Source organism: Callospermophilus lateralis, chromosome 3 (assembly GCF_048772815.1).
Source record: "Callospermophilus lateralis isolate mCalLat2 chromosome 3, mCalLat2.hap1, whole genome shotgun sequence".
Lineage (NCBI taxonomy): Eukaryota > Metazoa > Chordata > Mammalia > Rodentia > Sciuridae > Callospermophilus > Callospermophilus lateralis.
Window position 1 is genome coordinate 74,562,983 of NC_135307.1, and position 22,114 is coordinate 74,585,096.

Genomic DNA, 22,114 nt, shown 5'->3' on the forward strand with positions numbered 1-22,114 from the left:
CAAACTAAAGGCCAAATGTTTTCTTTGATAAGTGGATGCTAATTCATAACGGGGGTGGGGGGTGAAGTAACTTTAGATTGTGTATAGGGGAATGAGGGGTGGGGATGGGAAGGATGGAGGAATAAGATAGGCATTATTACCCTATACACATGTATGATTACACTACTGGTGTGACTCAGCCCATGTACAGTCAGAGGAATGAGAAGTTGCACTCTATATTGTATATAATGTACCAAAATGCATTCTACTGCCATGTATAAATAATCATAACAAATTTAAAAATAAATAGAATTGGATAGTTCAACTCATACTCTTCTATATGACTCTGTTCAATTTAGACAGCTGAGAAAGGAGGGGAGGGAAATGACAAAGTACTGGGGAATGAGACTGATCAAATTATGTTGTTTATAAGTACAAATATGGCACAATGAATCCCACAGCTATGTGTAATTATAACATCCCAATAAAAAATAAATTAGATGGTTGAAGCAGGAAAGTCACTTCAACAATATATATTCAGTTTCAGGTGGCTATTAAATAGTCAAAAGAGCAATATCTCAGCTTAAGTCATACTCAGACTATAAGTCAAGATTAAATAAGACTTCCCATCTTGTCTTCTACCCCCCAAAAAACTTAAAGAGATTAAGGCGTAATGAAAAACTGAAGACTTTAAGGGCCTGTAAAATAATTTTTGATATTTTCTAAAAATATTATTTGAAGCAAATAAAAAGAAGCCATGACTTTCATTATATTTAACTTGTGGGAAAAGAGATATTTGTGGGAATAAAAGACAAAGAGTACTTACAACTTCTGAAGCTCCTGAACTTGAGAAGTGATAGATATCTGAAATATAAGGAGAAAAAAGTAATTTATAATCCATTCAACAATACCAATAAGCTTTAGGACATATTTATAATTCATACACTTCAAATTACAAAGATCTCAGCTGAATTTTTCATGCCAAAACAAGATGTTTTAATTTCACCTTCCCTTGACTCCAATGACAATAAAAGTTAACAAACTAAAAATAGAACAGGGAGGGGGAAAGACAAAGGAGATGGTTAAAAATGGTAAGTCTAAATATGATATTTCTATAATTGTGAAAATTAACTAACTAACTCTCCACATATCTCCTTATAATTAATATCAGAGCTTTTCTCCGGCCCAGTTTTAAAAGGTAACTCTTCAACAGTATTCTATATTATCCTTTCATTACATTTCCTTTTTTAAAAAAAAAAAAATCATACATCTTCTAATACTACCTTTTATTCCCATTCTCACAGTCCCTTCAGATCTTGATTTCATTTCCTCAAAGGAGCCTCTCCTGAATCCTCAATCTATATTTGAGAAGTATGATCTTTTCACAAGTGGGAGGAACTCAAAGAGATATTATTGAATGAATCTTTTCAATGAATAAATCATCTTTTCATGCAATTTCACCATCTTTATTCAATGAAGCCTTATCACATTAAATTCAATAAACCCCATCTATTTCCAGTAATCCCATCCACTTCTAGAATGTCCCAGTAAAATTTGTGTTTTGTTCTATAGGCAGAAGTCTGAGCAATACATGTACTCTACCAAAAAAATTCTGTTCCATGTAGTTGGTTAGTTGGCTAGTTTTTATAAATGGGAGGTTTTGGTAATGAAAGATTTACCAAAGTGTTTTGCATTTTATTTTTAAGTTGTAAACAAATGAAACACTAATCCAAAAAAAAAAAAAAAAAAAAAGAAAAAGAAAAAGAAAACTTTCCAGAAAAGGACCTTTGATGGAAATTCCAAAAGATACATGGATTATAATATCAGACACTTTCTCAAATCAGCCCCCCCCAAAAAAAGCATATAACCCAACATACTTAAGCATACTACTAGAAGGTTTTTTTCCTGAGTTTAAAAAAAAAAAAAAAGTAGCTCATAAATATCATATAACACTATAAATCTGTCATGCTATGGCTCTTAGATTTTTACCTGTTGAGCCTTTTCAAGCTGGATATTTCCTATTTCTTCTTTTAGAGTCTCTATTTCCTGTTTCAAATCCTTGACAATGACAAAACAGACAAGATTGGACAATGGAACACAGAAATTGACATAAATGCAATGTACAGACAAACACATGAAATTAAATGATGTTAACTAAAGTTGATAAACAGAAAGCCAAACACATTGTTTTCTAAATCTCTTCCAATACCTGAACAGTTTTCTCCTTATTAGCAACTTTGAGAACTTCAGCTTCCAGAAGCTCTTCCACAGACTTGATCTTTCCATCTTTCTCATGGATCCTTAATAAATATACACAGTATTAGTTTGAATAGAAATCACCAGGATCCACCAACTAAGACACAAAAACAACACTGATCATGAAAAGGCTCTTCAACTCCTATGTTAAGTAAAACAGCAACCTATCTTTGCAGGGAGAAAAAAAAGTGAGGGGAGGGACTTAAACCTACTCCTAAAATAGAATCAGTAACTACCAGATCATTAAAGCCTATGCAGACAAGAATTTGGTAATGTGCTTTAACAGTTCGTAAGGAATATAAGATTTGTACCAAGAAGAACATTAGAGATAAGCAAGTTCCTTTCAACAATGGAATTTTCCAGGATTTTGGAGCTCTGGCAGAACTTGTACACAATTACACCAAACTTTACAGACACCTTAAGAAGAGGATACATGCAAGGACATAAATGTCTTATAATATTACCTGGTTTTTGAAAGACAAAAAATTAGCAGTTTGATGGCATATAAAAATAAATCTAATCAATTATGAAAACTTTTTTAAAATTACACTTGGGAAAGAATGACTTTCCTTAGTACATTAATGAAAAAATTTGTAGTATAAGTTAACTAACATACATCAGGTGTCTCTCCAAAAAGTAAAACTAGATTTGTGAGTACTAAGAAAATAGGCCAAAAAACAAAGACCATGTTGAAGTAAGGTTATCACTTACACTTTCTTAAGTTCTTCAACTAAAGATGCAAAAGAAACCTAGAAATAGGAAAATATCTTATTTAGTAAATTGCTCTATTAATGCATCAGAAGTAGGAAAGCACAATTTATCCTTAAATTTTCCACTATACCAAATGGGAAAAGTAAACCCAGGAATTCTTTCTAGATGTTTCAAATGTCATAATGATGAAAATAACAACATACTAAAAGTAAAGAGTTTTAAAATTACTTGTAAGTGTAGGCCAAAAGAAAAATCATTAAAGGTTTAAGTCATTTAGTCATTCTAACTAGACAAAGAAAAAAATACAACTAGGAAGCTGTCTAAATTTTAGTAGCCTCTTTTAAACATTATTTATATTCAATTTTTATTTGTATACTCAAAACTGCAATGACTCTAATAGTGACTGGCATGCTATAAATTCAACAAATTATAGCAATATTATTGATAATCAAATAAATAGTCATTCATTGATTTAAAAACTATACTTGATAAATTCCACCTTGGAAGAGAAACAAACTTGATATGTTTTTATGTAAATTTCCACTGTTTAAAAAAGAACAGTTGTAGAATCTACTATATGCATTACCTGATCATTTTGCTTAGCCTTTAAGTCTTGAACTTCTTTCGTCAGAGATGAATTTTCTGTTCTTATTGCCTTTTTCAAAGACACATAAGTACAACATACTTTTATCTTCTAAAGAATTAGATAGCTTCAAAATACACTCACTTCTCATTTTCCTTTAGCTGCTGCTTTTCCTCTCTGTAAAGTCCCAAAATCCCACTTGTTGCATATGTCTACAATTTTGTAACTTCTTTTAGTGAAATGGATTTTTTAATTCAATTGTCCCAGAACTATATCTATTTATATTTCCACAAATTCAAAAACAGAGTATACTATTCCCACTTGTCAATTTTAACATGATCCTCTCTAAATTCAAATATATCTTTTATTTTACTTTACCCAGCAACTGCATCCTTATCAAATTAGTTAAGACTGATGATAACAATAATAACATAGACCTCCAATACTATTCCAGAGACTTATGAAGTCTGCTAGTAATCATTTGTTTATAATTTGGACATGGGTGCAAGTGGAGAAGCATATACTACTAACTACAGCAACAGTATCAACCTCTTTAAGGTAGTGAATGCTACAATCAACTATGCATTTTTCTATTTCTCAAAAATCATTTAAACTTAAAGTTATAAATTTACAAAATGTCATTAACTAATATTAAGTTTAAGAGCTATGAGAAAACCTTTTACAATTACAGTGAAACTCCTTCGTGTTCATGGAGTAAGCACAAGGAAAACAAATCTACAAAATGCTTTACATTCAGTTCCTCCTCTTTAGTGGCCACCTGAATAAGTCCAGTTTCAAGTAATTCTTCTACGGTCTTTAACTTTTCATCTTTTTCTTGAATGCTGCAATTATAAATTAAAAACTTATTATAAACTATTGTTAAGGTAAATAATATCATTCCTAAATATTTTACATGAATCAACCCCTCTGTCCATCACTCCTTACAAACTTTAATCCAAGAATGGCTTCTTGAGGATCTCCACCCTCAAGAAGCCGTTCTTGGATTTACGGTACTTCTTCATTACCATTAAGGAAACTGTGCTCAAGTACTGCAGGCTTATGTACCAGTCTAAAAGGTCAATCACCACTACACTGACACAGACCATATTATAAAATCCCAAATAAGCAATAGCACATCACATTCCTTCTACCACAAAGGATAAAGAGAATTTTAAGAACATAGATTAGTGTCATTAATAATCCTGTTATCACAAATTTGGTAGAAATGAGCCACTGAAAATTTTTTTTCAAAAAGGACAAATTTAAACTCTTACCATTTTTCCATTTGTTCCACAACATCTTTATTAGGCTGAAAATAAAAACCACCAAAAAGTTTAATTCTACCAAGTTTGTATGAATTAAAACTAGATTAGAAACAGAACTCTGTGGAAATTATTTAGAATTCTAAATACATCCAAAATTTAGGGAAATGACCATTATTTGAAAACTGCTATTAAAATTTTTAAATTCAAAAGACACAAGATGACAAAAGAGAGGTTATCTACACAAAGGACACGGATAGAGAAGTATATGGGGCTGGCAAAATAAACTAGTAACTTATGAATAATTTTTGATCACTATGATGGATAACCTTGAGGTTCAGGGAAAATTTGCTTCACTTCCCTTATATTAATTAAATTCTTCAAATATAAAAAAATCCAAGCCTCTTAAGCATTACAAGTCAAAGAAAGGTTTTCTTTCTTTTTTTTGGACAAAGATTTTTTCCCCCCACATTAAGTTATAATACTTATTAGCAAGTGAACACACCCTGTTTACAGCTCAATGGATTTTTAATATGTAAATATTATGTAAACACCAGTTAGACCAAAAATAGAGAATGCTTTAAAAAAGCTCATCAACTACAGAAGCAACATAAACATTCTCTTCATTGTCTGACAGATCCTTCAACCTTTGTAAATCACTCTTTCTCCCCATCTACTTTTCTAAAATCTTGGTAGTTCTTACTTTTTACCAATCTTATTACAACCACTTCTCACAAATAAAAATAATTTTTCCATTGCCAAATCCAAGTCCTAAGATTTCACTTCTTATATATTTCTAAAATCAACCCCTTCTCTTTAATGAGTAAGTTTAGTTAGTCTAAACCTTTACTCATTTCAAATATCACAAGATCCTCATTCTTATCCCTGTTTATATGGATTGATTTGTGCAGGGCACAAGAAGAAAGAATGCACTAAGAAAAAAAACTGTCCCAACCTTAAAAAGGAGACAGGAAATGTCAATTAAATTAGATTTTTTAAAAAACCATGCAGTAGTAAGTTTACAATCTTCCACAAAGATGGATTTTGTCTACCTTTATTTTTTATGAATGCCATCTCACAAAAAGACTACACTATGAAGTCCAAATTACCTGTACCTTAATTACTTGGTTGTATTGTACTTTCAGTCCTCTCTGCTTCTCCCGCTCATAAATCCAAACACCTAGAGTTTAGGAAGATTACTCTAGGTAATCTTCCTAAAATGTTTGACTAAGGACTCATTCATCCTCACAAGCACCCTTTAGTACAAGATCACAGTACAAAATTACATTTGTGAACCTTACACAGAGAATAGTCTTTCAAAATTATGCCCCAGCAAATCTTCCTGTATTCCCCATACCTGGTACATTGTCCTTCTGGAATATACCAATATGCTCTAAATATGCCAATTTTGCTACATGCTGTGATGGCTTTGAACCATGTTCCCCCAGCCTGGAAGTTCGGCAAATTCATGGCCATTTTTCAAAATCAGGTTTAATTGTCCCATGGATTACCTCTCCAACCCTCCTTCAAACAGAATGCATTATCCCTTCCCCTAAACCTGGACACACAGTTAAGGAATTTTATTCATCATACTTACTGGTTTATGCCTCTGCCTACACATTCAGCCATATTCTGAGGACAAGAATCAATTCTCATTCATCTCCATAGCCTTACCATGGAGATAAGAACCTAGCATATATACTCAACTATTAAATAAATATTTGGTGAATTCAATTTCCTTTAATGAAGATATAACTTCATAAGTACTCCTGGTCTTCAGCTCATCAATATTCCATTGTATAAAACAGAGCTTAGCAGCTATCCAACATTTCTACTTGACTTCATACTATTTTGATCTAATTCAATCCTATTATTTCCTCCCTAGAAGATTTTCAAATCTGTATCTTATACAATAAGGAACTCTTCTGCAATTCAATACAACTAGGCATTCAGGAAAAGAAAAAAAAAATTCTCATACTTTTCACTTAATATTTTTGACCACTTAATCTTTTTTTTTTTTTTTAATATTTATTTATTTTTTTCAGTTATCGGCGGACACAACATCTTTGTTTGTATGTGGTGCTGAGGATTGAACCCGGGCCGCACGCATGCCAGGCAAGTGCGCTACCGCTTGAGCCACATCCCCAGCCCTGACCACTTAATCTTAAAAATTCATTGGAATACGAATTTTAAAAGTTAGGCTGGTCCTACATAAGTCAGGATACACGCCTGAAACTTGGGCTACTTAAAAGGCTGAGGCAGGAGGATTATCATGTGAGAGGACAGCATGAGTAGCCTAATGATACTTTGTCTCAAAAAGATGGGGGTGAGGTGGGGAATGGGGAATGATGTAGCTCAAAGAGCACTTGCATCAAATGTTTAAGGCCCTGAGTTCAATCCCAGTACTGCAAATGAGGGAAAAAAAAGATAACACAAGAATGTATCCCCCTCCAAATTACTTTGTTCTGAGTAAATGAGATTATTAGTAACTGATTTATCTGCATTACTAACCATTTGCAGGCCTATACCAAATGAAGCCTTCTTTTCTTTCCTATATGAACAGGTTACCTTACCTGGTACCTGTTGTCTTTCTTCTTCCTACACCTGAGGAAACAACAACTTGGCACCATTATTGGTTTCTGCTTTAATAAGCACAATCTTTAACTCTAGGATAAAAATCCATGTGGCAAGAAGACTGAAATTTTTTACATAACCAAACTGTTCATCTTTCAACTGTCACTTGGAATTCTGACTAATGGGTAGGAAGGGGTTAAAGAAAGATAGAAATGCAAAACTAGGGAAAAAAAAACCACAATTCTAAGAATTACCCAATATCAGATCATAAATTAGTACCAGAAGATCTTAAACTGGCATCACAAAAAGATTTTGTCTCATCAATAATTCTTTTAAATAAATCAAAAAAATGCAACTATAAAATTTTGTCATAAGAATGTAAAAGAACTTCATCTCATATTAAAAGTTGTCATTTTCACAGAACATCTAAGAGTGTATAGAAACATTACAATAGATAAAAGTCTGACTGAATTAATATGGAAAAAATTTTTAATATTAATTTCCACAAATGATATAAAATTTTATATCAGAATGGTAATTCCCCTAAAAGAAAAGGAAAATTTAAGGCTTATGATTTCAATCTTATCTGATGATGGAAAACACTAGTTTTAGTAATAATAGATGTTTACTGGTTTTTTGAAGACTTACCTATTTAAACACAGGTAAGAGTTGCCAGCATTCGGATAGTTAGAATACCGGAATTCTAGGTCAGGTTCAGAAGTTTTGAAGCATTTGTTTCACCTCCATAAAGTTAATTTTAGAAAGTCTAAAAGTTTATGTTGAAGTAGATATCACAAAAATCTCAGATAATAGAGAGAAACTAAATTCTGCTATTCTAGGTAAGAATTAACACCCCAAAACGTTACCAATCATATTTTGTCTAATCTGAACCACTAATGTTGCATCTTTCAGCTGTATTTTATACTACAAATTAAAAACAGTTCCAAACTATAATCAGAGACTACAGGATATACCCAGATTTCAGAGATGGTAATGGGGGAGGGGAAGTCTTACAAATTGACAGAGTATTATATCTTTCCTAGGCTATACCACAACAAAGGGAAATAAGAAGACTTAAAATAACATTTAAACTAAATTTAAATGCTCCTTAAACATTTTTTCCTCTGTTACTTCTAGTTTGCAAGGATAAAGCATATAAAAGAAATAAAGAATATGCAAAGAGGGGAATACGTGAATTATTTGACAAGCAAACATGTTAAAAATAATTCCAGTGGCACAGCTACTTACGTCAATTCAATACTTGCATAAATGTGGATTTTAAAATAGAAAAGGACACATGCATCTGCCAAAAGTAGAGCTATCATTTACAGTAGCTTAAATTTCAGCTTCTAATAAAAGTCCATTCCAAAAACTTATGCAAAGTTTCTATTCTAATGTGTTGTCTTTTTTTTTTAAAGAAATAGAGAGAGAGAGAGAGAGAGAGAGAGAGAATTTTAATATTTATTTTTTAGTTTTTTTTTGGCAGACACAACATCTTTGTTTGTATGTGGTCTGAGGATCGAACCCGAGCCACACGCATGCCAGGCGAGCGCGCTACCGCTTGAGCCACATCTCTAGCCCCCTGTCATCTAACTTTTGATATTAAATATCAAAATTTTCTTTAAGAAACCCTAATTTTAAAGAGTTAGTTACATCGGAGAAAAATATGAAAAGCCAGAGAACAGACAACATTGAGCCCTAGTTTATAGAACAGTGTTTATTCAAAACTGCTATGGTGTTTTTTTTTTGTTGTTGTTGTTGTTGTTCATTTTTCCTTTATTGGTTTTTGCAGGACTGGGAAGTGAATCCAGGGGCACTCTACCACTGAGCTACATTCCCAGCCCTTTATATTTATTTTCAGTCAGTGTCTCACTAAATTGCCCAGGCTGGCCTTGATTTAGAATCCTCCTGCCTCAGCCACTGGGATTAGACATATATAACCAGGCCCTGCAAAGTTGCTATAGTTTTCATGGCTTGCTATAAATATAGAAAGAAGAGTGATGGTTTCTGGGGGTGGGAAAGAGATGGAAAAATAAATATTCTAGTAGAAAGGAATAAAGGTTTAGATACCTGCCACATGCAAAGCATTAGACAAAGCATTTTAAAATTAACAAATTTATGATGTAAGTGTGATCTTAGTGTGAAAGACTTGGAACAAGAGGTATCTGAAACACTAAGCAACTTGACCAATATTACTCCGCTTTTAACTGATGGTAGTAGGTTTCACATTCGTTCTCTTTTCAATGAACCATGCTGCCTAGAAGAAAAAGTTGAGGCTCCAAAACTGTAAGACAGGACTTTTTCTCTATTTTTATATAATTAGAAGTTCTTATGAGCAGACTAGCATTAGTTTCATCTCACAGAAGAAAAAGTTTAATTTAGAAACATGATAAACACAAGATAAATAGAAATGCAACTAAAAACCAAATTTAAGCAAAATTTCTCAATTAGTGAGCTGGTTACTAACTAAGAAGAATCAGATCTTATTATATTTTGAATAATTCTACCTTATAATTCATGAAAAGTCTTACCTGTTCAGAAAGAAGAGTCTGTAGTTTCTGAACTTCTAATTGTAATGCTTTGTTTTGGTCATTTAGAATCTGGAACAAAGAATCTCAATTTACCAAGTTTTTCAAGGAAAAAAAGTAACAAAGGAATCATTTCAATCTTTTTTTAAACAATCACACTCATATTATATATACTCTTAAATACTCATAAAGAGACAGATGAACTGCATGCTGATGTAAAAATTCAGATCTCACTGATTATAGCCTAGCAATCAGATACTCAAATGGATTGGCCATGACCAAAAACTAGCACTACAGGAACAGTGGAGATAGATAGAACAGTCACAAATATAAACACCTGCTGAAAACTGCCCAGGAAAGACTGGGGCAAAATAAGTCTCAAAAATTCATTACAAAAACAGATAAGACAGAACCTAGCCCAAATTAAAAAAAAAAAAAAAAAAATCTATGATATAATGATTTCCATAAAGAAGAAATAAACTATAGAAATACTGTAGAAAAAAAATACTGTAGAGAGCAAGTTCATATAAAAAGTAGTATTTCTAGATTCACTACAACTGAAAATTACAAGGCTATTCTAAGAAAACAGTGTAAAAGTTTAATCACACACCTTAAATTCTTCAATTTTGTTTGAAATTTCACACTGTAGCTGCTCTTCCAGCAATCTTATTTTATCATCCTTAATATGAACACTATAGGAAAAAAGCATCAATTAAAAACACTTCACATTCAAAAATTTACATAACCTATGTACACAACTATCAGTTGTTAAGTAGCAACATTTTCTACAACAACTATACTTCAACATTAATGTATGAATACATACAACAACAACTTAAATCACCTTTTTTGAATCTTCTCTAATTCATGTGCTGCAGCAGCCTGTGTTTGGAATAAAATAAGAATTTTATTTCTCAGGAAACACTCAAAACTACTTACTTAAGTTTTATTTTCTATATTTAATGTAAAGTAATGGCAATATCACACATTTCTATAATATGTTTTACAGTCCAATATTTTTTACTTCTCCCTGATCTATCTTTACCCTAATAAAGGAGTTGTCCTCTTTAAATGGAAAAAGGCTAAAACAAGGTAGCTAAAACTCACTACTATAATATCTCAGAAATGACCAATTCATCAGATCTAACATTAATTTCAACATGAAATAGTAACATCTAGGTAGGTTGTGAAGAGGAGGCTTTCACAAACACATCACACAGCCAAACACAACCATTAATTATTTACACAAATAAAACTGAAGTTCACAGTACCAATGAAAATAATAGGCAAAATTTTGAGATAAATGTTCAAAAGCAATAAAGATCTACCTGCTCATTTGCCAGGGCCTGTAATTTCTGTACTTCAGCTTTTAATAAGAAATTCATATTCTGTATATCCTAAAGAAAAAGAATACCATATTAAATATATTTAATATAATTAAATTTATGGCTTGAAGATATCTATTCTATTTAAGAATTAAGCAAAGGTCTCAAATTATAAGTATCCTAAATCATACAGAAAAAACATCAACACCTGTTAGCATATTTCCCAACTTGCTGTGAATTATATTATGTGAGAAAAGCCATCTGAATTTTTTCTCTTAGAGAACTAAAGAGTATTTTATACTTTAAAAAGGGGTTACTTTTCAAAAGAAGTGGAGAATATTTTCCATATTTCATATAAATTCATACTGAGAAGAATCAGGGTAATTTAATTTAGAGTTCTGCAAAATATTGCAATCATTTATAAGAATTATTGTACCTTAAGTTCCTCCTCTTTACTTGCTAAATGATCATGTTCATTTGCTAAAGAATCTTCAGTCTGTTTTATCTGCTTATCCTTTTCTGCAATCCTTTAAGAGAAAACACATTTGTACACTTCAATAAATATTTAGAAGTCACATCACAAATCAAAGGATGAAAAGCTTTTTAAAAAGGGTCATGTCCTTATTTTCCCATATAATTATACCTTCTATTTCTATAATTCCTTTTCAGTTTACTAATAACTGACTCATGTATTACTGTAACTCCTTAAAATACATACCCCTATTTTAAAATTAAAGTTCAAAAAATTAAGTAGTTTAAGCACATAAGTCTAGCAATGTCAAACCAGATTTTAAGTCTACTGAAACCAACTGATCCATGTCTATGTAAAATTATACAGAACAAAATAATACAGAACTTTGTTTTGTATATTCTACCAATAGGTACACCCAGATTAGCTACAATTACTTCCTTGTTTTCTTCCACCACTTTCTCAACACAATTACTTCTTCCACATAATTTCCAACACATACCAAATGAAGGAAAGTTTCCCCAACTCTTTGAATGATGAACCTATAAAATCAGTACAATGTTTAGCCACCCAACACAAACTTAAGTTGGGAAAAGAAAATAAGGGCAAAAGTTGCTCTAAATCCAGTTCAGAGTATTTTCCAAACAGGTCAAAGTATAATGTTAATCATAAGTGCCATATCTAACAAGTAACGGTTAGTGATAAATATACAATTATAAGAGAATGCAGAAAGGCAGGCTTACACTTTATGTAATTCTTCTGCTAGAACTGAAGCGGAGGTCTAAGAAAGAAAAAACATCGTCAACATAAAAGCACTTAAGAGAAAGTTTAAAGGCTGTAAAATAATCACAACACAGTTTAAAAAACTGTGGGAAATTAATGTATACAGAGTTGTTAAAGAAGTATCTGGACCACATTAAGTATTCAATAAAGAGTAGCTATCATTCTGAAAGCAAGTTTGATCAGCCAGTATTAGGGACTTACATAAGACATTTAGAATAAAGCAAACTGGCAGGCCTGGAACTACATAATTGACAAACAACAAATACATAAGAAAAACTGCCACAGAGGCCATTTTTTATCCTGTGCTTCTTTTCTTAGCATTAACTTTTAATGAGCCCCTTCATGATCATGATAAATGAGCAGATTGATTGTCTCTGCTCTATAGCTTTCTATATTTAATCCCTGATAAATTTTCTATATCTACCTCTCAGCTGATAAAGATCTCAATTCAATTTGAGTTTGATAAGTCACATACATACATAACCACACTCTCTTTCCTACATTAAATATCTCTTGCCCAATTAAATATGGTTTATGATTTCTACCAATAAAGAATTCAGGGGGAAAAAATGTTTATTTGATCCAAGTTTTGGGAATTTGAACTTGCCTATACCCTAAAAACAAGTTTTTAATATAAAAAACATTTTTTTTAAATAGAAAAAGATAAGATTTAAAAGCTAGTACTTTTGGCTATAAAATCCTAATACTTTTAAAGTTCAACTGAAATTATAATTACCAGTATGTATATTACAGAAATAAGCACTTAGGAATTTTCACTTTTTTTTCTGTCATATCATATATACTATGATGTCTACCTACCAATCAGTTATGTCATAAAACAATGTTACCAAAGAAAAACAGGTCTCAACAATATCATTTCTTAAAAGTTTAATAAGTCTATCACTAAACTGAAATATCAATTTTAAACTTTTTTTTTTGGGGGGGGGGGGGAGGGTTCTTGTAAGATGGACAGAATGCCTTTACTTTATTATTTATCTTTACATAGTGCTATGGATCAAACCCAGTGCCTCACACATGCCAGGCAAGTGCTAAGCTACAGCTTAGCTACAGCCCTTAAACTGATTCTTTTGAAATATAATCTCAGAGTTATGGCTAACACACTGATACTTCCACTGGGAATACAAGGTTTTTCATGATTAGCATTTTGTGAAGACCTTTTACACATAAGCAACTCTACTAAAAACCATTTAGCCAATTCTTCCTATTTTGTGATTGGACTGAGGGCATATTTTTCCCATATGGTAAGAACTCTTTAACCCCCTTCTTTCCAATTTGAATTTGGACTTCTTAATGTATGTAATCATCAGTGTTTGGCACTCGGTATCACCATTTGTTGACTCACTGAGGAGTCTCCCAACTATTAATCCAGTGCTTAGCCCTCAATACATGCTCAGATGATTGCTAAAATGGGTAGGAAGCCACAAGAAAGCTATAAGCAAAAATAATACATCATTACCTGGGCTGCCATCTGGGAATGGAACTGTTGAATTTGAGCTTTCAAAGCCTCATTCTGCTCCAAAATATCCTTTCATAAATAGCAAACAGAAAGGAAAAAGTGTGCTATTAATAAATATCCCAACATAAATGAATACAATGATTTTTACAGGTTCTCTGTTCATCTTTAAAAAGGCATTCTTAGATTCTTCATATTTAAAACAAGGATTAGACATACTATCCTGAGTTAATTTGTAAGATAGAGTTTAAGGATATTGTCTATTTCTTATCTACTACAAGAAACCTAAGATTTATAGGATGAGCAAATTTTGATACAACATATGCACTCAAAGATTAAGTTATATCCACCACCCCTTCAGAATTATATCGACGTATTATCTTCCTTGATCTCTTGTCTAAACACACATGTCCTTTTTTTTTTTTTTTTAAAGTAAAAACAGATACCTGAACTTGCATTTGTAGAGACTCTTCTTTGTTTACCCTTTTTTGTTCTGATTCCATTAACTGCATTAGTCTTTGCTCCAACTGTTGTTTTGATACCAACGTATCTGTAAGCTTACTATGCAGACTCTGTACTTCATTTTCTTTGGCCACAAATTTACTCTGTAAATCTGTAATAAAACATTACATCTCATGAAGGTCTCTTCCTTTGCCTAGTTCATGTTTAGTATAGGTATTATTTCCCCTAAAAAACTTTCTCAAATCCCTCCCATTTCCCCTCATAATACTCCTGCAGGTGACACACTGCTTAGGGTGACCTTGTTGAAAATCAAAGATTGTCTTTTTCTCTACTCCCATAGCTGTACCCAAGGTTTGGCACACAGTAAAATACTCAATAAATATACTAAATAAACAGTAGATTTTTTAAAATTTTTATATCATTTCTTGAAAGCATTCCTTATTTCCCCAAAGTTACTTTAATAAAGTTATTTTAGTGAATTTCTCATAAATTCAATGAAGTCTGATATCTGAAAATACTCTATACTCTGCTACACACAAAAATGCTGAAGAAATTTATTATCTGAGGGCTAATAAATGCCCTGATTTATAAGTCCTCTGCTTCTCTTTAAACAAAGAGAAGGCAAAATATGATCATAACTTGGCAGAAGGGCAAGTGCTCCAGAACCAAGAGAGGATAATGATAGGAGATGCCAAGTATCCTGAGAGCTGCCTCCCTGCCCTATACTAAAAAAGAGTCCAAAATGGGGAGAAGGGATACCATTATATATATAAATATAATGCAAGGAAAGGAAAATGCACATATGAGTTTGTGTGGTTTGTGTGTGTTTGTGTGTGTGCATGTGCGCACAACTGTTTTAAGAAAGGCAAGATGCCACTTCTATAAAGAGAACAATACAACTCAAAAGAGAACTCATGGATATTAAATGTGTAATAGTCACTTTTAGGATTAGACCTCAAGAGAGCATATTTCTTCATATCAACAACAAAAGTTAAATCATTGAATTAATGCCTTCAAAATTCTGTGGAAGCAATATTTATCAACCTAAAACTTGATAACCAGTCAAACCATCAATAAAGTATGAAGGTAGATAATAAAGACATTTTCACATACACAGGACCTCCACATTTCAAGGGATTCTCACAGAGCTTTCAAAGATTTACTGAAGAAGAACAGCAAGAAAGATGTCAATGACATAGGATCCAGAAAGAAGGGTAGAAAGACAAAACCAAGTCTCAGGAAGACATCTGTGGAGGCAACCAAGAAATCAACAAGTACTAGAATAGAAACATTGACGACTCCAGGAGGAATGTCACCAGGAAAAACTGGTAAGACTCTTGTCTACTATCTAATCCTATTGAAAGGCAGCAGATAGCAAGACAGGGTTACAGAAAACTTAACTATAAATGAAGGCAAATTTTTAAACAATGAAAAGATTAAGCAGGTGAAAACAAAGCAATAATTAGCTCCAGGAAATAAATAGATGTTCAAGAAAACAAACACAGGTTTGATTGTTTTGGTACTGGGAACTGAACCCAGCAGTGCTTTACCACAGAGCTGAATCCCCAGTCCTTTTTATTTTGAAACAGGGTCTCAACTAAGAGACCTTAGTGAGGCCTCCCTTAGTAGCTGAGGCTGGCCCCAAACTTACAAACCTTTAGCCTCAACCTCCAAAGTCACTAGGATGATAGGTATGCACCACTGCACCTAGCTCAAGAATCACATTTTAACATGCATTTTGGCTTAACATTTCATGATACAGTGATAATGATATAAACAATGAATACTGCTTTCATCAAAAAGTCTACATAACCACATCAAGACAATGAGAGATAAATGGGAGGAATGAGTATCAATATTATGTTTGTTTAGAAATATGGAGTATCACACAAAGGTCTTATGACATAATGTTCTATCTATACTATTGTTTGGAACTTAAATTCTAGCTAGCTCCCTCCTCCATGGGAGAAAGGAGTAATGGAGACAAATAACACACATAGTATAAGCTCTACTATCTCCCAGATGGATCCATCAAATTATGAATAAAGAAATAGTAAAAGTTAGCCTTTACTAAGTTGACAGCACTAACTGCAACAGTAGCACTCTTGCTGTTTTTCTCTTCACAACATAGGAAATGAGCCTTTTCTTAGAAATAAAAATAAAATGAAGAGTTAATCAATGAGAACTTCAGAAAACAACCTAGCAGCTATGCTCCCATTACCCTATTATGTTCAATAATTTTGCCTACAATTTAATGTTTTAGGCAAAGCTAGGAGGGTGCTCATTTTTAAAAACCCTAACAAATGTCAAAGAAATAAAGACAATCTGAAAGGGCAAACACTACTTTTTGAGCCATAACCAAAATGCCAAATTATACTTTCTTCACAGATGGAGAACAAAGGAAATTTACCCAAAATTATACACTCAGTTCACATGTATGCCTCGTTCCTTCCCCTTACCTTGCTGGGCTGCCTCATGTTCTGCTGATCTCTTCCTAATGTAGCTTTGAACTTCTTCCCACCTTCTCTCAGCTTCTTGTAGTTGAACCTTGATATTTCAGAATAGACAAAGGAAAAAAATCACCATCAAAAGATTTCAACTTTAAAAATACAAAAAAAAAAAAAAAAGCATCTTCTACCTTTAGTGTTGTATCTCAAAACTGTTTACTGCATTTTAACAACATTTGAACAAGGTAGGCAGATAAGTACTGTATGACAGCCATTTACTTATCAGCCACAGACATCCTATCCTCCAATACAGAGGATTAAGAGTGAAGGTTATTTCAGAAACTCAATATTTGTACTGTTGGATCAAGATAACTACTACTATGAACATATCTGATCCACTTAGCTATGACCTACTTTCCATTAATCTTTCTTCAGCTGATAAGCTTTCCAAAAGACAAGATGGTATATTTATTGTTAAATTTCAGTGAAACCCTAAAATTCATATTTTGAGATATAATATTTATTGTACAAAACTCCAATTATGACAATAATCACTAATGTCATTTATCTATTTATCCATAACTGTAGAGAACAGATTTCCATATCTATAAATGCCTGAAGCAAATCTCCCAGCAAAATCAGTCTTAAATAAAAAGACATTTATAACCACTTCATGCAAGTTCCAAGAAAATTTCAAGAAAAACAAGTTACACTATTTTCTACACTCAATTACTATTCTCAAAATCTATGAAACCCCTACTCTGGAAATGATCTCAAGGTATGATTGTGTCACTGATCTAGGTGAGAATCTGTCTAATAGAGTAGATTACACTGAACATACACAAACTGAACTGTACTTTCAACAAATCCCTTCTCTCAATAAGAGGAGGAATAGACAAGTCTCATCTTTCCACTCAATGGGTATAGGCTCTGGAATGCAAATGAGAAATGAATCTGCCACTTCCTCAGTCAACCTGAGCTACCCCAGCCATCTCTTCACAGTAAAAGCACCTCACGATACCAAGTGTCATTCTGATGTCTGAAGACACAGTACATAATTTCTGTACATGAAAGCTCAGGTATAAGCCACTGGAGCAAAAAAAAAAACACCATCTATTCCAATGGTGAAAGAAAAACAGGTTTTATTGGACTTACTGATGAAATTCAAGTAACAGATAATAAAAGTACTGTTAGAGATAATTTTAACTACTTGATTTTTCCTTACACATCTAGACCCTAAACTCCATATATAAAATAAATTTTTACTTTTTAATACCTCTGAATCAGCTCATTTCCTTTTTTATATCTTCAGTCTTTAGTTTCAAATTCAAGCCTATATTCAATTCTTTCATGAAGGCACATGCTTCTGTACAGGCAGAACACTTAGACAATGTGTCCCATAAAGGCTCAAACTATATTTTTCAAACCTATATACATATTTAGGTCAACACATACCCACACTATTAATGAAATGATAAATAAAATCGGTAATCAATCACCTTCAACTGAGTAACTGCTTGCTCTGCATTCTTTTTTTGGACTTCCTCTTGCTGTAGCTTTCCTGTCTTCTCAGCCAGCTCATTCACCAACCTAGCATAATCCTGGCGCAGTTTATTGAGTTCTGCAGACTGCCTGAAAACAGTAATTGGATTAGGAATCTTCCAATATTATAAACTCATGAAGAATATACCACATATTTTACATTAGTTTTACTGAACTAGTAAGTCTACTTGTAAACAAATGACAAAGAACACAAGTAACTACTTACAATGAAGTTTGGTTGACTAGAATAGCTAAATATTTCTAACAACAATTACACAAACTTTAAAATCACTATAAAGTATCATGAGAAATGGATAATCACAAACTCATGAGCATGAGTAGACAATGTCACCTCAAACTGGTCTTCTGAAAATCTATTAAAACCAACCAGTTGGCCAGGCATGGTGGCACACACCTGTAATCCCAGAGGCTCAGGAGGCTGAGATAGGAGGATTGCAAGTTCAAAGCCAGCCTCAGCAATGGTGAGGCACTTAGCAACTCAGTGAAACCCTGTCTCTAAATACAATACAAAATAGGTCTGGGGGTGTGGCTCAGTGGTGGAGTGCCCCTGAGTTCAATCCCTGGTACCAAAAAAAAAAAAAAAAAATCAACCAATCAGAGTACTTATCTGTGCAAACATACTACTAGTTTTGCTGGAATGGCTCTAGAACCAACTATATTCTATCAAAAAGAATATGCCTTCACATACACATTCTTTAGCTCCACCTTAGGGTCACTGGATCAAAATCTTTTGGAGGGAGAACTCAAGAATATGCTTTTTTTCATTAGCATGCCAGGTGCTATTCAGAATAATAAAATTTAAGAACTACTATATTATGGAATAGATAATTTAAAACAAATTCAGTCTCATAATTTGTAAGCTATTCCACTGATGATAGTAGTAATTATCATACATACAACTTTAATAATATATTTACATGATATACATAAATGCATATTATGCTATATCTAATACATAAAGTTTATACATAGCTGAAGTTCTTCAAACAGCAGAATTATTGTTTTTTAAAAAGTAACACAGTTTTAGAAGCAAATGTAAAAAACAAAAGTCTAACTGATTACTATCAAACACACATTTCTGACAACCCACCACTTAATTAAAAATAAACCTTTGGAAACATACTTGCTTTCCAGTTGGTTTGTAGTGTTGCTGACAGCATCTCTCAGTATACCATTTTCCTGCTTCAAGTGTGCTATCTCTGCTTCCATCTGCTCACGAACTTGCTGAAACTAATTATTTTAAACATATTAAGATTTTTTTAAAAAACATCAAAAGAGCTTCCTTTTTAAAGATATTCTATTGTGATGATAAAATAAAATGTATTAATAATAAAATCGAAATCATTCTTTTCAAATGAACATATTTAAAGGAAAAAGTTATTTCTTACTGATATATGCAAAGCAGAAGCTGCTATAGTATTTAAGAATACAAGCAGATGTTAGTTAATATATTTGAAATACAAAATAAAACATAGTTCAAATAATAACTGACTTAAAAATTCTTTCCTACCCAATGGATTCATATAGAAATAAGCCTGCCCTCTCTTAGAATATGTCAATTTTACATTAGCTATATTTTTTATGTATTTAATAACCTAAAGTTTAAAACTGGAATATTCAAAAATATTGTTACAAACCGAGCCATAATTGGATAACACAAAAATCTACTTGCTAAAATATTCTGATCCCTACTTATTTTTATTGTGGTAAATATAAAATGTACTATATCTTAACCATTTCAAATGCAAAGTTCAATGGTATTAAATATATCCATTCTATCAGGCAACGATCACTACCATTCATCTTTGTAACTCTTTTTAAAACAAAGCTCTATGCCCATTAACCAATAACTCCTCATTAATCTTTCTCCATGGCAACCATTACTGTACCTTTTTTCTGGTATCTAATTTTTCAATTTCAGAATTTTAGAGTAAGGAGATAAAGAACATTGACTCAAATATTCACATAAGAATGTCTTAATTTAGTGTGAAAATATTCTTTAATAAAAATAGTTGCTGATAATTTTATTAGTAATTCGGTTAAAAGAAACTAATGTATTTATATATTTCAGAACCTATATGGAATCTATATCCTGACCTCTAGAAGTAATTAAGTAAAAAATGATGTACCGCTTACACATCTTCCACCTTCAATAAAAGAGACTGCTTCAAATGTCTGGTTAACTTTCAAACAAATAGTAAATAGGAATTAAGAAAAGATCACCTAAGGTTAGGAAAATTAGTTCTTTGATAACCTCACTGATGGGGAACAGGAAGTTAAAAGAGTGGACCAAATAAAAGCTAGACACAGTAGATAATAACAATCTCACAATAGTCTCCCTCATTTTTGTTTTCAGTGATATTTTGGTGGGAAACAGTTTTAACTTTGACAGCAGTGAAGAATATTTTATAATTAGCCTGGAGTTCCTTCTGACATAATCATACAAGCACTGAATATGATTTGTTCCACTTCAGTCTGCAATACTTCCCCTTTCCCTTCCCTCCTCCATTGTCTTGCTCTACTGGTCGTCCTTCTATTTATTTATTTTTTTTATATTAGTGCTTTATAGATATATGTATAAGCAAAATTCACTGTGATTTATTCATATATGTATGCAGCAGAGTTTCGTCAATCTCATTCCACCATTCCTCACTTTTCCCATCCCTCCATCCTCCCCCTCAATTGCTTTCACATTTGGTTCCCTTACCCAACCCTCTTTTTTTTTCCCCCTCCTCTCCTTATTTTCTTCTAGCTTCCACAAATGAGAGAGAATATTTGGCCCTTGACATAGTGAGTCTGGCTTATTTCACATAGTGTGATGTTCTCCACTTCTATCCATTTACCAGCAAATGTCATTATGTCATTCTTCTTTATGCTTGATTAAAACTCCATTGTGCATATACACCACATTCTCTTCATCCATTCATCTGTTTACCGGCACCTGGGCTGGTTCCATAACTTTGCTATTTTGAGTCGCATAGCTATAAACACCAATACATCTACATCACTATAGAACGCTGATTTTAGTTCTTTTAAATAAATTTTTAAATGTTAGCAGACTAATAATATGATCATAGCAACATTTTACAAAAAAATAATCTCGTAGAAGTTACAGATTAGAATGGAAAAGAGAAACCTATTAATAAGGGGCTATAATTATCCTGGTATGAAATAAACTGAGATTTCTCAGAGTAAAACAAGAGTACCAAAAATAAAGTCTCTTTAAGATTCAGACAATTGGACTAGGGTTCTGGCTCAGTGGTAGAGCGCTCGCCTAGCATGTGTGAGGCCCTGGGTTCCGTCCTCAGCACCAATAAAAATAAATAAGTAAAATAAAGGTATTGTGTCCAACTACAACTAAAAAATAAATAATAAAAAAAAAAGACTCAGACAATTTTGTAGACTGGAAAAAAGAAGACAAAGGATTCAAACATAAAGAAAATAATGCTTTAAACTGGAAAACAAAACCAACCTGATCGATAGACAAGAATCTGAGTTCAGACATATATTAAATCTGGGATGAATATGTTGTGGTGTAAACTAATCAATAAAATCAGTAAGAGTGTAAGTTATAGATTATAGATGAGTAAAAAATATAAATTATAGATATAAGATTTTAAGTGACATAAGACAATTATAAAGCAAGATCTGTGACAGGCCTAAGACTCCATTTTGCTGCCTTCTATAAAAAAATAAAA

The 22,114-nt window shown here is 32.5% G+C and overlaps 1 protein-coding gene across 10 annotated transcripts in view; it reads right to left on the reverse strand.

Annotated features, from left to right (window-relative positions):
- Positions 1-22,114, reverse strand: part of Ktn1 (kinectin 1) — a 112,466-nt gene that overhangs the window by 35,036 nt on the left and 55,316 nt on the right. For 9 of the 10 annotated variants that reach the window (XM_076850458.2, XM_076850460.2, XM_076850463.2 and 6 more), the window contains 18 exons: positions 19,540-19,646; positions 18,353-18,485; positions 16,866-16,953; positions 14,391-14,557; positions 13,948-14,016; positions 12,431-12,468; positions 11,655-11,745; positions 11,222-11,290; positions 10,738-10,775; positions 10,504-10,585; positions 9,897-9,965; positions 4,804-4,838; positions 4,281-4,371; positions 3,533-3,601; positions 2,947-2,984; positions 2,189-2,279; positions 1,969-2,037; positions 806-843 (listed from right to left, as the gene is read on the reverse strand). In XM_076850458.2, the coding sequence (XP_076706573.2) occupies positions 806-843; positions 1,969-2,037; positions 2,189-2,279; positions 2,947-2,984; positions 3,533-3,601; positions 4,281-4,371; positions 4,804-4,838; positions 9,897-9,965; positions 10,504-10,585; positions 10,738-10,775; positions 11,222-11,290; positions 11,655-11,745; positions 12,431-12,468; positions 13,948-14,016; positions 14,391-14,557; positions 16,866-16,953; positions 18,353-18,485; positions 19,540-19,646 (1,382 nt within the window). The remainder of the gene's footprint in view (positions 1-805; positions 844-1,968; positions 2,038-2,188; positions 2,280-2,946; positions 2,985-3,532; positions 3,602-4,280; positions 4,372-4,803; positions 4,839-9,896; positions 9,966-10,503; positions 10,586-10,737; positions 10,776-11,221; positions 11,291-11,654; positions 11,746-12,430; positions 12,469-13,947; positions 14,017-14,390; positions 14,558-16,865; positions 16,954-18,352; positions 18,486-19,539; positions 19,647-22,114) is intronic. The other variant, XM_076850459.2, reaches the window with a different exon arrangement.